This window comes from Gallinula chloropus, assembly GCF_964237585.1.
Source record: "Gallinula chloropus genome assembly, chromosome: 27".
NCBI classification, from domain to species: Eukaryota; Metazoa; Chordata; class Aves; order Gruiformes; family Rallidae; genus Gallinula; species Gallinula chloropus.
In genome coordinates, this window is record NC_140112.1 from 6,235,803 (window position 1) to 6,250,737 (window position 14,935).

General features: G+C 62.8%; 1 protein-coding gene across 1 annotated transcript; it reads left to right on the forward strand.

The window, feature by feature from the left end:
- Window positions 1-560: 560 nt before the first annotated feature.
- Window positions 561-14,075, forward strand: SPDEF (SAM pointed domain containing ETS transcription factor; the record flags this gene model as incomplete). The annotated part of the gene is made up of 6 exons (XM_084275936.1): window positions 561-609; window positions 11,456-11,932; window positions 12,888-13,085; window positions 13,177-13,224; window positions 13,666-13,806; window positions 13,897-14,075. 6 exons carry the CDS (start codon window positions 561-563, stop codon window positions 14,073-14,075), a joined length of 1,092 nt encoding a protein of 363 aa, XP_084132062.1.
- Window positions 14,076-14,935: the final 860 nt, after the last annotated feature.

Here is a 14,935-nt window from a genome sequence, read left to right on the forward strand (position 1 = left end):
TCATCCCCCGCTGGGTTGTCCTCCCCAGGCACAGCTGGACCGCAGGAGCGGGGCTGCGGCACCCCAAAACCCACCCCCAACCCCTCCTGCTGCCTCGGGGGGTGCAAAGGAGCCTTCACACAGAGCCAGGTGAGCACCAACCCCTCCGTGCTCAGCCAAAGGGCTGGCTCTGGGACCACCCGCACAGCACAGACCCCATCCCTGCCCCCCCAGGCAGATCTAGGGTCCCCCCCCGCCCCCATTCACACCCTCGGGGGGCTGCCCCGCAACAGGGGGGCTGCCCCACAGCGCAGGTGCCGCATTTGGGCTGCGGTGCCCTTAACGTTACCGCTGCTGGGGGGCTGTGCTGGAGAAGGGGGTTGGCTGGAGAAGGGGGGTTAATTCCCTGTGGGTTGAACTCGGGTCTCCCCGCTGTGGCACGGGGACGCCGGGAGCCGCCTCGTGCGGCCGCGGCCGGGAGCCCCGGCTCTGTAATCAGGGTGGGCCCTGCGGCTGGTGCCAGCAGCAATAACGGCGGCTGTTTGCCTGGAGCACACACACGTCCCCCGTAAACGGGCTTTATGGCAGCATCTGGGAGATGGGGAAGCCCGGCAGAGGTGACCCACGGAGGTAATAAAGAGGAGCGGCCCTGCTTGGCTCTGGGGCTGCTCGGGAAATGGGTGTATTTGGCTGGGGTGAGGAGGGATTTTGGGGGGTTCGGTTGGTTTCTGCCCTGGAGCAGCCTTGGTGCTCTGAAGATGCTCCCCAGTCGATTCAGGCAGGGTCACCAGGCAGACACAGAGTGCTGGTGTCTCTCGTGTGCTCTGTCCCTCTGGTTAGCTCCGGGGTCACAGCTCGCCTGGAAAGCCGCTCTCCCCTCCCACAAAGGCCCTTTCCCCCCCACCCCCACCCCCAGCTCCCCTCTGAGGGTAGTGGGAGCCTCCATTGACCCCCAGTCCCAGGAGGGCGTGTTCAGCCCTGCTGCAAAGCACCCAGTCCCAGTGGGTCCCCGAGCCAGTGCCTCACTCCCCTTCCCCATGGCAGTGGCTGTTTGTACCCCTCTGATGGGGGGTTTTGAGGGGGGGACACCCAGTGGAGCAGGAGCATCAGCTCAGCTGGATGCCAGCATCACACTCCCCACTGTTTCTTCCAGTTTGGTGGCACAGGGACACCCTGCAGGTGCTCTGGCTGCAGGAGCCGTGACCAGAGGATGCTGCTCTGCACTGGCACCTCTCACCAGGGCATCTCCCAAGCTTCTCTGCTGAAACCAGCCTGCCTGGAGCATCTTCTGAGGGGACAGGACACGTGGTTTAACCGGTGAGTGAGAGGACCTGTCCCTGGGGTGGGTGCTGAGTCGGGTGCTGGGAAGCAGAGGGGGGCTGGGACGGGAAACATGGGGTGGTGTTGACACCTCCTGCCGAGCCCAGTGCTCTGTCTGGGGAGGGGAGAGGGGAGCTGCAGGCGAGATGTGTCCAAAACCCGCTGCCCCCCAGCCCCTCTGCTCGTGCCTCCCTGCTCTGCTCCTGCCATCGAGACTCTTTCTAGGAGCGGAGGGAGCACTCCAGGCTCTGACCTTCCCCACACGTGTTCGCTTGAAATCCAGGCGAGTGTGGGCGATAAACCCTCTCGCTGCGGGCCAGGAGGAAGCGAATTGCTGTTAGCAAACAGCCAGTGAGGAGCAATTAAGATTACGGGCAGCAGGAGGGGAGTGAGCAGCCACTGCTTCCCGCTGGGACCTTCCTGGCATCGGCCCGACATCCCCCAGATGCCCCTCGCCCTCCGTAGGGATTCCCTGCATCCCGCTGCTTTTCTTGGTGGATACCAGTGAATTTGAAGGCTGGTTTCTGCCTTGGCTCAGCCCAGAGTTTGGGAGCATCCCCCTGTACCTGGAGCCCCTGTGGGCAGCTCGGGGAGGGGGATGATGGTGCCGATGGGAGGTGGAACCCAAAGGATGCTGGATTTGGTGGCAGCCTGGGAGCATCTCCCACCTCCCCAACACTTCCATGTGTCACATTGTGTGTCTTGATACAAAAATACCCACCAGATCTGGGGCTGGCGTGGGCTGAGGTGCTGTGTTAGAGACATTTCAACTGTTTCCAGACTGCTGGGGTGACAGAAACTCCCTGGAGCTCCCCCTGCATCCCAGGGCCTCACCTCATCTCTGAGCATCGCCCCGGTACAGCCCCGACAGGCAGGGGATGCAGGATGAGGCCTCTCAGAGGGACCCAAGCTTGGGGCATGGGGGTTGAGATGGGGACCACTGCTGTCCCCAAATGCTGCACAGGAGCTGGGGCAGAGGCAGCCTTGGTGCTGCAGTGGAGCAGGAAGCACAGCTCTGCTCGGGGACAAATCAGGCTCGATGGCCTCTGCGGTTTTCATAGTGACATCAAGTGCCTTCAATAGTTTTATTATACATTATAGGGCTGCTTATCTATTATTCTTGTGATGGAGCCAGAGATTAGCTACGGGCAGGTGGGCAGAGAGATTCTTCCAAGCTGATTCATGAGCCCTTTCTCCATCCTTCCCCTCCGGCCACATTCCCAAGCGTTGAAGTTTCAGCCGTGGCAAAAGAGAGCCGGGAATTGGAGCCGCTGGGCTGACAGGGAGGAGAAGGAACAGCCGCTGCGAACTGCGCACACGGGGCAGAAAAGCCAGACTCCGCTTCCCCTCTTTTGTTGTCCCTCAGGTGCTGCCACCTCAGCCTTTTCCTGGTTTGCATATTGCGAAAGGCCGGGGGCAGCGGGACCGGCGGGGCTGGGGACGCTGAGCCAGCGCCACGGGGACACCGCGCCGGGGCAGGGGAGTGGGGATCCCTCTCTTTGGGGCCCCTCGCCTGGTTTTGCAGCTCCCTCCGAGCGCAGCAAAGGGAACGTGTTTCCCTTTAATCCCTGTTGCTTGTCGGCGTCTCGGGTGCTGACGCTGAGAGGAGCAGGGGAAGATTTTCTTCAGACCCAGATGCAGGGGACGGTTCCCAAATGGAGCGGGATGACCCGGGTGTGGGATGCTCCCGAGCTGGGACCAGGCGCTGCCAGCACAGCCCCCCTGCCCGGTGCCATCCTGCTCTCACCCCGTGTCCCCACCCGCACTCTCCTCCGCTTTGCCCCCCACTCCCCCGGCTCCTTTGGGTGTCTGTTTTGGTGTTTGCTCAGGTAATTAAAGCTAATGAGCCAGGGAGCCCTGTGGGTGATGTTAGAGTGAGGAGGCACAAACCCAGCTCACACAGCCCCTGCGCAGCGTGAGGTGCTCAGCAACCCCCCCCCCAGCCACGGCAGGGAGCTGCCAAGGGAAGGGGCAGGATGGCTGCAGCCGTCGCCTGGACAGGTGAGGGGTGAGATGTGGCACCACGACACTCACTCTGCGCCTTCGGGTCCCAGAGTTGGGACATCTGCGTTTCCACACTGTGGTAAGATGCTGCACAAGCCTCCTGAAGGCCAAGGGCAGGGTCCTGCACGTGGGTGGGTGGATGGATGGATGGATGGATGGATGGATGGATGGATGGATGGATGGATGGATGGAGAGAAGCCCTAAGAAGGGTTTGGGGTGGGTTGATTGATGTAAAGCTTGATGTGAGTCAGCAATGTGTGCTGGCAGCCCCAACCCCCCCCCCCTCCCCCCATGTCCTGGGTACCCAGGACAAGGAGGACACAGAGCTCTGGGAGTGAGTCCCAAGGAGGCTATGGAGATGTTCCAAGAGCTGGAGCCCCTCTGCTCAGGAGCCGGGCTGGGAGAATTGGGCTGGCTCAGCCTGGAGAAGAGAAGGCTGCTGCTGGGGAGAGCTCTGAGCCCCTTCCCATCCCTCGAGGGGCTCCAGGAGAGCTGGAGAGGGGCTGGTGCCCAGGGCAGGGAGGGCCAGACCCAGGGGAATGGTCTTCAGCTGCAGGAGGAGGATAGAGAGGGGCTGGGAGGCAGAAATCCTTTCTGGGGAGAGGGGAGACCCTGGCACAGGGTGCCCAGAAAATCTGGGGTTGCCCCTGGATCCCTGGCAGGGCTCAAGATGGGTTGGATGGGGCTTGGGGCACCCTGAGTTGGGGGGCACTGGGTGCTCTGATGTCCCTGCCCACCCAGGCTGGGCTGTGCTCTACCACAAGTTGCTATTGTATTCCCAGATGTGGAGGGCTGTGGCCTCAGCTCTGAGGCTGTGCTGTGATGCCCCTGCTTGCCCCATGGGGGTGCTGGGCTGGGACACGGGGTGCAGTCTGGGGGCCCTGCACCAGCCCTTGAGCCAGGCAGAACCCCGGCATGGTGCCTGCTGCTCCTGGCTCCCTGCAGTGGCTCCAGCTGGGGTCTGTGTCGTGGGTCAGACACCCTCAGGAGCGAGTGGGGGGAGCTGAGCCCTGGCAGCCCCACTCCCTGCAGCTCCCTGGAGCTTTGCAACCAGCTGTGAGGGATGCAGGGCCAGGCTCGGAGCTGCAAAGCAGCACTGCTGGGTGGTGCAAGCAGAGACGAGCTGTACAGGGGGGCTGCTGTGAGCACTGGGTAGCCGGGACCCTCCCAGATCTGTGCCACAGCCCTATCCCATGCACCTACCCCATGGCAAAGCCTGGCTGGTGCTTGGTGACTTCCCCGCTGCAGCAGCTCCCCCCCCATACCGTCCCCAGCCCACATCTCCCCCCACCCACCGCCACGTCTCACGGGCCCGGCTGTGTTTACCAAAACAGGGGAGAGCAGCTCCCCTCAGGTGGCAGGAGCCAGTATTTGGGGGGGGCTGGGGGGGGGAACGTTTTCCCCACCGATAAGATAACATTGAGGTGTTTCCAAAGGGAGGCAGAAACCCTGGCGCTGCCGATAGTGCAGAGAAGCCCTTGGCCTGGGGAGCTGTGGCACAGAGGGGGGGCCTCCCCCGGGGCTTTAATTCCCTCCCAGCACCCAGCACCCAGCTTCCAGGGACAGCTTATCGGCTGCCCCGGGGTCAGGCTGGCTGAGGGATGCTGGCTGCGCTTTCCATGGGCTGGGGATGCAGAGCCAGGACACGGTGACGTGGGTCTCACCTGGGTTGCACTGTGGGTGTTTGTGGATGGGGCTTTGCCTGACGTGGGTGTCGGGCACAGGGGCAGTTTGGTCTCTACGTGCGCAGAAGAACCGCCTGAACCGCCCTGCGTTCCTCATGTGGGAAAAAAGAGACAATAAATACCAAGTGGGTGTCTGTCTCAGTCAGAACAGCTTTTTCCTGCTTGTGCCGGTGGAGACAACCTGGCCCCGGAGTGCTGTGTGATCCTCTGTGCCCCCAGGCGCCCTCCTGCCCCCAGCCAGCAGCCACACAGACCCCCGGGGGGGGGGGACAGTGCCGTATCCCCAGCGTGAGGGGTGGTTTCCTTGGCATGAGAGGTGGTTTGGCTGGGGTAAGGGGTGGTTTGGTTGGTGTGAGGGGTGGTTTGGTCAGCGTGAGTGGCTCCTTTTGATCCAGACAGCCCTGAGCATCCTCACTGCAGCCCCAAGCCCCACATGGCTGCACTTCATGAGTAGCAGTCAGGGATAGTCCTGGGGTGTCATTGGTGATCCTCCTGGCCCCAAAACAGCCCAGCACACACTGGAGGAGTGAGGTTGGGCTCTAGGGTCAATCCTGTATCCAACAGCAGCCCGGAGACCAGGAGGACCCTTTAGTCTTGCTCCCTGCAGCATCCCCTTCTCTTGGGTGGGTGCCTCAGGTGAGGGTGGGAAAGGGTTAACTGTGCCCAGATTTGCCCCATTCCCCTCCCAGGGCCCGTCCCGGGCTGAGCCCGGCACCTGGAGCACCTCTCAAGGGTTAAGCTCAGCTCGGGCTATTCAAACACCTCCAGCTGAGGTAAGCACGCAGCTTGTTTGTTCAGGTAAATAAGGAAGAAATTGGATATAATGGGCTAAAGAGGCATTTGCTGAGCACCCTGCACCCTGCCGGGCCGCCGGCCGACCCCTCGCCTCCCTCAGCACGGACACCGACCGGCACCGTCCCCCCGCCGCGCCCGGAGCTGCTGGCAGCGCCCTGGCCCCGTCCCCGCTGGTGGCTGCTGAGACCCGATGCAGCTCAGGCCAGCTGCCCTCCTGCTGCGGGGCCGGCACTGAGCCGGGCAGGGTGCTGCTGGCCGCGCTCCCCGCCAGCGCCGGGACTCCTCGCCTTGGGCCATGTCCACCGCGGCCGCCCTGCCGAGCGCCGCAGCAGCGGCTCTTCCCACCCTGCGCCGGCACCCATGTGGTTTCTGAGCCGCCCACACCCCCTCCAGGTAAGTCCCACGCTGCTGCCGTGACCCTCCCGGGATGCCCAATGCTCCCCCAGCACCCACCTTCCCTCCCTCCCTCCCAGGGCTCCTCCAGCACCGATCTGGGGGCAGACACAGTGTCATCCCCTGTGAGCATCCCATCCCATCCCATCCCATCCCATCCCATCCCATCCCATCCCTCCTCTCCCCTCCAGGTGCTGTCAGAGCTAGCCAGGGACAGGTTGCCCCCTGGCCAGAGGTTCCTGCCACTCCTCAGGATGGCATCACCCCAAATTAAAGGGGATTTCCCCACTTTGCACCTTCTCAATCCCCTCCTGTTCCAGCGAAGAAGGTGGGAAGGGAGCCAAGGCTCCTGGGACCTGCTCTTCCCACACCCCCCCGGTACTACCAGGGACACTGGGGATGTCCTGGCAGCCCCAATGTGCTCTGTGGCACTGCGTGACCAAAAAGCAGGTGGGGCCCTTCACAGACCACCCCAAGTGCTGGGTGGTCATCGAGGAGCTGCCAGGTGTCCCACAAAGCCCTGTGAGATGTCCCGAGGTGTCCCACAAAGCCCTGTGAGCTCTGGGGGGGTCCCAGTGCCGCTCTGCTCTTCTCCTGGTGGTTTTTGGTCGGTGCTGAAGGCGCCTTGGCTCCAGGTTTGGTTTTTATGGTTCTGCTCGGTTAGTGAAACACAAACGCTGCTCAGCTGCCAAATCCCCCACAATACGGGCTTTCTCATGGGAGGAAGGTGCTGCTATAAATAGGGACTCCCTGGCCCTGCATGGGGAACACCAAGCTCTGCTGCTCACCTCGGGGACGCTGAGCACCAGGGCTTTGCTCAGGACACCAGAGGGTTGTGTTCTGTACCCCCCTCCCAGCGCTGCTGCTCTGATGGAGAGGGCAGCCTGACCCAGGGCGTGGGGACCCGTGGGGACGCCTGTTCCCTGTGCCAGCACCCATGCAGGTAACGGCAGGAGGAGCCGGGGAGGGTGACTCAGTGGTGTTGGAGAAGGCTGGGAGGGGGGGTGGAACTGGGGGCCCTGGACCCCTGGGATGGGCCACATCCATCCTGTGTCTGTGTGCAAAGGAGCCCTGGGCTTGTCTTGGCTGCGACCATCACCGAGCAGGTACCGTAGCGAGACCCCCAGCTGCCACATCCCCAGCCCCAGAGCGCTGCCCCAAGCCCCTGTCCTGGCTGCGGGGTGATTTGGGCCGATCCCTCCTCCCTCCACCCAGAGATAAAAGGGGTGCGTGGCACAGGAGGGCAGGGTTTGGCAGCCGGGAGGGACGTGGCACGGCTGGCGTGGTGAGGCTGGCAGGGTGGGTGGGACACCCTGGCAAGACCCCAATTTGCCAGCAGCCTCTGAGCACCCAGGTCCCTGCTGCAGCCCCAGCTCAGGGGGGTCCTTTCCCTTGCTTCATCCGGACCCCATAAAACCTCTGGGGTCTCCCCTTGGCCGGCAGCTTTCTGGCAGCACCCGCAGGCTCCATCTCCTCTGTGCCCATGCAGGGTGTGTGGTGGCAGGGCTGTCCCTTCCTGCAGAGGCAGCTGGGGCAAGGGGGGGCTGAGTTGGACCCAAAAATAAGAGAAACCCACCCCAATCCCAGCCCTGGACAGGCTTTTGGGTAGGGAGAGAATTGCTGGGTCCCTGGGATCCCCGTCCTGTCCCAGCCCTAGGGTGCTGGCTCGCTATGTTGAGTCCTGTGGGGCAGGCTGAGGTTTAAAGGGTCAGTTAAAGACAAACCCCGCTGCCCAGAGGCTGCTCTGGGCATCCTGGGACACCTCTGGATCCCACAAGCCTCCCCAGACCTCACAGCATGTCCCATTCCCGGACTGGGAGTGGGGGGGGTGCAGGTAACCCCCAGCCTGAGCCGCCACCTTGAGAAGCGCCTGGGGATTTGGGAGACGTGCTGGGTGCCGCGGGCAGCACCTCCTCCCGCAGCCGGTCCCACGGGGCTCCCTGAGCTCCAGCACAACCTGTTTAACTGCAGATTTAATTTTAATTAACAGGCCCATTGTTTGAGGGTGGTGGCTGGCTGGATTTCTCCTTTATTTTCTCCTGGCTCCCAAGGGCTGATCCCAGCGCTCCCCTGGCCCCGGAGCTGACCCTGGGTGATGCTGGGTTACCCGTGCCAGGAGAGCTCGGGGTGATACAGGAGGTCTGTATCCCCATCTTCCTCAGCTTCCCTGAGCTCTGGATGGGGCTGAGACCCTGCAGCCCCGTGGTGCTGAGCCATGACCCAGCACCCCCTGCACCCCTGCGCCTGCTGCCGGCCCCACACAACCAGAGCCCTGTCCCAGCCCCACCGCCCTGGGCTTTGGGCTTGAAGGGAGCATCTGGGTGCTGTTGGGGCTGCCTGGGGACAGGCTGTTGTGGTGCCCTTCAGTGGCAGCCACAGCCTCTTCCTCCTCACCCTGCTCTGTGCTGCTGTGGGGAGCAAAGCCCCATGCCACAGCTCACCCCTTAGCCGCAGCATCCCAGGGAGCAGGAGCATCTGGTGCCTCTCCCATGGCTGGGTGTCCTCTCCAGAGCCGTGGGTAGCACTGGGGAGTGACACAGGGTCAGTCACACATCACTTTGGGGATGGTGGGTCCTTCCCACCCACGCCACGGTGCACCAGTGGTGAGGATTTGTTGTGGGTGCAGAGAAATGCTCTGGGGACTCGATGGCTCCATCCCACCGTGGGGTCTGCTCCAGCACTGCTCTGACAGGGCCACAGTGCACTGGGGAGGGGGTGCAGGCAGCACCCTGCTCTACCTGACACCCCACGCACAGCCCTGCTCCCACCTGGAGCCTCCCCATGGGCTGCTGACCCCCTGGAACTGCATCTTGACCCCTGTGCGCTCACAGAGGGAAAACCTTGGGTGTCCCAGCAGGTTGGGTCATCTGGTTTGTTTAAGTTCTCCAGTTGCTTCGCCCCCTGCCTGGGGCAGCAGGGTGAGTGTGGGGCTGTGCCAGTGTGGCTTCACCACGGGCAAGTTCTGGTGCAAAGCCAGTGGGACCGGGGGTCCTGGTCAGCGCTGATGGCACATGCCAGGGGTGATGCAATTGCCAGTGCAGCCCTGTTTAGGTTGGGTGGGGGATGTGAGGGGTTTTTGGGGTGCTGTGTGGGGTGGTGCTCTGCGGGAGCATCTCAAGGTGCTCTTGGGGCTGCCCCTCTGGCTCTGCTTTTCCAGGGAAGAAGCAGAAAGGGAGAGGAGAGGGAAACGGCCACCCAAAGCGGTTTGGTAGAGCAAACAGGTCCCCACCCAGCCCAGCCGCCTGCGTGCCAGAGCTGGAGAAAGGCAAACAAAGGCCCCCGCCCTGGGAGTACAGCACCATTTGGCAGGTGATTGCTCGGGTTTTTGGGGCCACTGGCCCAAGGGATTGGGTCCTACTGGTCCCGGTGGGGAGGAGGGGGACAGGATGGAGCCCCCCATCCTGCTGCTCCATGTGCCTGGCTGGCAGCTGCAGGAGCAAAGCCTGAGGGAGCTGCGATGGGCAGAGGATGTGCCGTGACCCCAAAGCATCTCAGAGGCCTTGGGGATGAGACCCCCGTCCCATCCCCTCCCCAGAGAGCCCCCGCTGCTGGTGCTGTGCAGCGGCTGGGGCCACGCAAGCTGTTGCCTCTTCCCTTTTGTGCTGGGAGCAGCGTGAGGCTGGATTTAAATCTGAGCTGCTAAAGCTCTTCTTTTAATCCAGAGCAAATCAAGAAGAGGTTTGGAAGCTGGCACCATCTCTCAGGGAAACTGTTTGGGTAGTGGGGGCAGCTCAGTGTCATGGGCATCCCTTGTCCCTCCTCCTTGCTGCAGTGTCCCTGAAACCCCTGGGCACCTGAGCTCCAGCTCCCAAAGCCACAGCCCCTCCCGGGGTGCCTGTGGGGGTCAGGTTGGCGTGGGTGCTGTTCAGGTGGCCGTGGGTCCTCTGTGCACTTTTCCAAGCTTTTGGGGTTTTTCCAAGGGTGAAGCAATGGGCAGAGCTTCCTCGGGGTGCAGGCAGCACAGCACCCCCACCCCCTCATTCAGGGGGCACAGACATCCCCAGTGAGTGCTTTAAGCTCATCCCCTCTGGTGCTGCTGCAGTTGCCAGGGCCGTGGCTTGTGGCTGTAAATGATGTTTAATTAACAGGAGCAGCTCTGGGCCCAGCACTGGGGAGCTGAGCAGCGTGTGGCACAGCAGAGCCGTGGGGATGGTAACACACCATCCCTGGACGGAGCTGCTGCTCCATCCCATGCTCCAGGGCTCTGCTCTGCCCTGAGGAATTCCATGGTGGATTTTCCCCTTCGGTCTTTTTACCCCTTTTCTTTCCCCAGCTGGATTTAGAGCAAACCAGGACCCCCTTTCCCTGGCCACTGCGTCCCATCCCCTTTGGGGGCTGCCTTTGTTTCTTTGGAGGGGCTTTCAGGGTTTGCAGGCTCCCTCTTTCAGTGTGGCTCTGTTGCAAAAGCCACTACCATTCCTGCTCTTATATAACCTATTTTGGGTGTTGGTTGGGGGTTTTTTTGCTCCTTGTACAAAGCAATGCCAGGGGCAGGCCAGGTGCCCTGGCCATGTCCATCACCAGCTTCTCCACTGGCAGGGGCTTTCCCTTCCCAAAGCCTGAGGATGGCTCTTGGGGAGGTTTCTCCACAGATGGAGCCATTCCCTGGTGTTGCCATGGAAATTCAGCAGGCTCATCCTCTTCTCGGTGGCCTCCAGGACTCCCCACATACCAGAGACAAATGGGGATGGGTTGATCTGGGGTAGATTTTTCTTGTAAGAGGGTAAAAGGAAAGTTCTCAGCCAAGAGCCCAGTGCTGTGGTGCTGGGCTTGGTCCCCAGCCCAGGAGAGCCGGGTTTGGGTGCTGTCACTGCTGGAGCATCCTTGGGCCAAAGCAGCAGGTGATGCTTCCCCTGCACAGCAACGTGCTGGTGTGATCTGCGCGTCCCAGAGCCCTCGATGCCCATGAACTGCCCTGAGCTCCCCCAGCACATCCCACTGCCTCCAGCAAGGGCGTTCGGCACCAACTGGGACTGAACCGCTGCCAACCCTGCGTGAGACTCAGGGCAAGACCCCAAAATCCCGCAGTGGGCAGGACCCACTTGCCTCCCCGACTCCTTCTCCCTGCTGCCTGCTGGGGCAAGTCCTCCCCAAATCAGGACACCCCCCAGGCTGACCCCAAGCCTGCATTCGTCTGGGGCTCCCTGTGGGTCTCTTGGGAGGATTTTTACCCCTCTAACAGGCTTAGTTCCTCCCTTTGTGCCTGGCTGCTGGGCGGGAAGGCAGGACTTGGTGCTGGGATGAGCCTCTCCTCCTCTCCTCTCCCCCTCTCCCGGCAGGTCTGGAGCCAGCGCTGAGCAGAGGGATGGGCAGTGCCAGCCCCGGGCTGACCACTCTGCCCCCCACCCACCTCCTCCGGCCGGACGCCGCCCTGCTGCCCCCCCAACAGGACCCCGACACCCAGAGCTGGGGCTGCCCGGATAGTCCGAGCCCCCCCACCACCCCTGAGCAGCCCCTGCCCGCTTTCTGCCTGCACTACTTCGACATGCTCTACTCCGAGGACATCACCTGGACCCCCAAGGGCGGGGGGGAGCCCTCCCAAAGCGGGGCGCAGGGGGGGCGAGGGGAGGCACAGAAGGAGCCCGAGCAATGTCCCATCATCGACAGCCAGGGTTTGGGGCTGGGGGCTGAGGGGGGGGACCTGCAGGCCAGCCTGCACCTGGAAGAGCACTCGCTGGAGCAGGTGCAGAGCATGGTGGTGGGCGAAGTGCTGAAGGACATCGAGACGGCCTGCAAGCTCCTCAACATCGCCGCAGGTGGGTATCCCCACAGCCGCCCCTGGGCTGGGGGGCTGCAGGCAGGGTCTGGACCTGCTTACGGGGTGCAGAGAGGGGGGGATGTGTCGGCGCAGGGTCTAAAAGCTGTGCTGCAGCTCGGGGGTTTGCCCCCAGACCCTGGGGTTTGGGGCAGCGTGGCTGCTGCTTGGCTCCCCTGGGCATCACTCCCAGGTAGAGCTGCTGGCAAATGCCCAGCGACACCAGTAAAACAACCCACCGGTCTCGCTGGCTCCCAGTTAAGCCACAGCAGGGGATGGTGGAGCTTTAGGCAGAGTCCTCATGCTGGGTGAGGGGTGCTGGTGTGACCCCAGTGGTGCCCCAAAGCCAGGGGGAGGCATGAGGACACAGCTACCTGATGCTGAGCCCACCCCTGTCCCTGAGCTGGGGTCCCTTCTCCCAGGGCATCCTTTCAGGCTGGGGGAGGGGCAGGCTGTGCTGTAGCACCAACAGACAGAGGGACTTTTTGTGAGCCTTTTCTGCAGCCCGGTTTTCCCAGCACGTTAGGAATGGGCTGATGAGCATGTGGGGTGGGGGACAACCTGGAGCCAGCTGGAAGTACCTGGGGTGGGTGCAGGACAGCCCAGGACCGACACCCCTGGGGTCACACTGCCAGGGGCATCACTGCCGTGGCACCAGCTCTTGGGACATGCTCAATCCCAGGCTCTGCTGCCGGCTCCTTGGAGACATTCGGCATCACCCAGGATGGTGCAGGGAGCAAGTGGGGCTCCCAAAGGCTGGGTGAGGCATCCCCACAGGAAGGGGGTGGCAAAGGGATGGTGCTGTCCCCCGGGGCAGGGCAGGGGCGATCCCAGCCTGGGGAGTGATGCTGTAGAGGGGAAGGAGGGGATGGGGTGCTGGGGCTTCTGCAGGGTGAGCTGAGTTCCCCCAGGCTTCGCCTGGGAGGTCACTGACCACGGGCACCCTCTGTCCCCAGACCCCACGGACTGGAGCCCTGGGAACGTGCAGAAGTGGATCCTGTGGACGGAGCACCAGTACCGGCTGCCGCAGATCGGGAAGTCCTTCCAGGAGCTGTCGGGGAAGGACCTGTGTGCCATGTCTGAGGAGCAGTTCTGCCAGCGCTCGCCTGGCTGCGGCGACATCCTGCACGCGCACCTCGACATCTGGAAGTCTGGTGGGTGCCGAGGGCCGGGAGGGAGCTGGGGAGGGTGGGCGATGCTCTGCAGCAGGAGATGCCCCTCTGACCCCTCACTCCTCCCTTCCAGCTGCCTGGATGAAGGAAAAAGCCGCCCCGGGAGATGTGAGATACTGTGGTGAGTTCTGTGAGGGCTCAGCTCCACTGGCCTCACTTCTGCCTCGGACAGGTCTGGGGTATTTGAGAGGTCACTCCCTGCTTAATTGCAATTAGCTGGGGCGTTGGAGTGGCTGCAGCTGCAGCACATGTGTTATTGTGCTCGCCCTGCCCTGGAGCAGCCCCTGGGCTGCCTGTGAGGTGCAGAAAAGGGGAAGTGGCTGTGAGACCCTTGCTGACCCCATCCTGCACCCCATGCACCCCTGTGAGGGCAGGACTGAGCTGTTTTCCCTACCAAATTGTGGAGGAGAAGGCGGTGCTTCCAGACCCACCCCCTGGGCTGAGTCTCCAGAGACCCACAGGCATCAGGCTGGGATTCCCCAGACAAGGGAAAACTCATGTGAGTCCCCACTGCATGAGTGTCTCTCCCCACCCACACCTCACCCGTCCCTTCCCACGCCAGGAGCCGATGCCAGCTGGGCAGACAGTGAGGTGGACTCATCCTGTGCCGGCCAACCCATCCACCTCTGGCAGTTCCTCAAGGAGCTGCTGCTGAAACCCCACAACTACGGCCGCTTCATCCGCTGGCTCAACAAAGAGAAAGGTGGGTGGGTGCTCCGGTGGCCCCAGGGCGGGTGCTGCTGGGGCTGGGGAGGGAAGGCGAGGCGCGTAACCCCCTGCACCCCCCTCCCAGGCATCTTCAAGATCGAGGACTCGGCGCAGGTGGCCCGTCTGTGGGGCATCCGGAAGAACCGCCCGGCCATGAACTACGACAAGCTGAGCCGCTCCATCCGGCAGTACTACAAGAAGGGCATCATCCGCAAGCCGGACATCTCCCAGCGCCTCGTCTACCAGTTTGTCCACCCAGTCTGAGCTGCAGCAGCAGGACAGGCCGAGCCCTGGGAGGGACAGGGGACCTTTGCTGCCTCCCTCCGCCTCGCAGCCACGGGAACCATCTTCCAGCACTAAGGACCATGGATGGGGTGCTGGAGGCTCACTGCCCCCCCCAGGGCCCCCCCTCACCTCCCAGCCTCGGAGGGGAGGGATGAGTCCCCGGCTAAGGGACCACTGCCCTGGTGCAGGGCAAGGACTGTGAAGAGCCCTCGTCCCCAGGGATGGGTGGGCTCTGAATTTGGGGCTGGCGGAGGAGACGTGGGGTCGACTGGGGTGAGGTAAAGACAGATGGATTTGTGGCTGTTGTGGGGCTCCCTACAACCTTGGTGCCCTTTGGCAGGGATTGAAGGCAGAGGAGGAGGGGGATGTGGGAGTCCTGCTCCAGGTCTCTTGTCCTCCAGCATGTTGTCCCCTCACCTCCCAGCCCCTCAGCATCATCAGGACACAGGGGCCAAGGGCAGATCCCAGCAGGAGACCTTGATATCCCTACAGCATCATGCCCCAGGTCTGACTTTGAGGCACAGGACACCATCAGGGCCACACTCCCCTCCAGCCAGATCCTGTCCCTGTGCCACCACTGTCCCGGCTGTGGGACTGTCTGCCCTCAGTGCCCATCAGGAACCACCAGCAGGGCTGCTCCAGATTTACTCCAACGAGCAGCTCCTGGCCCTCAGCCCTGTGCAGGGTGGGTGTGCAGCGTGGGGGGAGAGGGGGGCTCTGCCCTTTGCTGAGTCTCAACCCTCAGTCTCTTCTCCTCCCTGCTGGTTGCTGGCTGTGGGGAACGTCCCCCCAGCCATTGTTCGGGGAGGACAAAGCGTAAGCGTGAGGCAGGAACAATG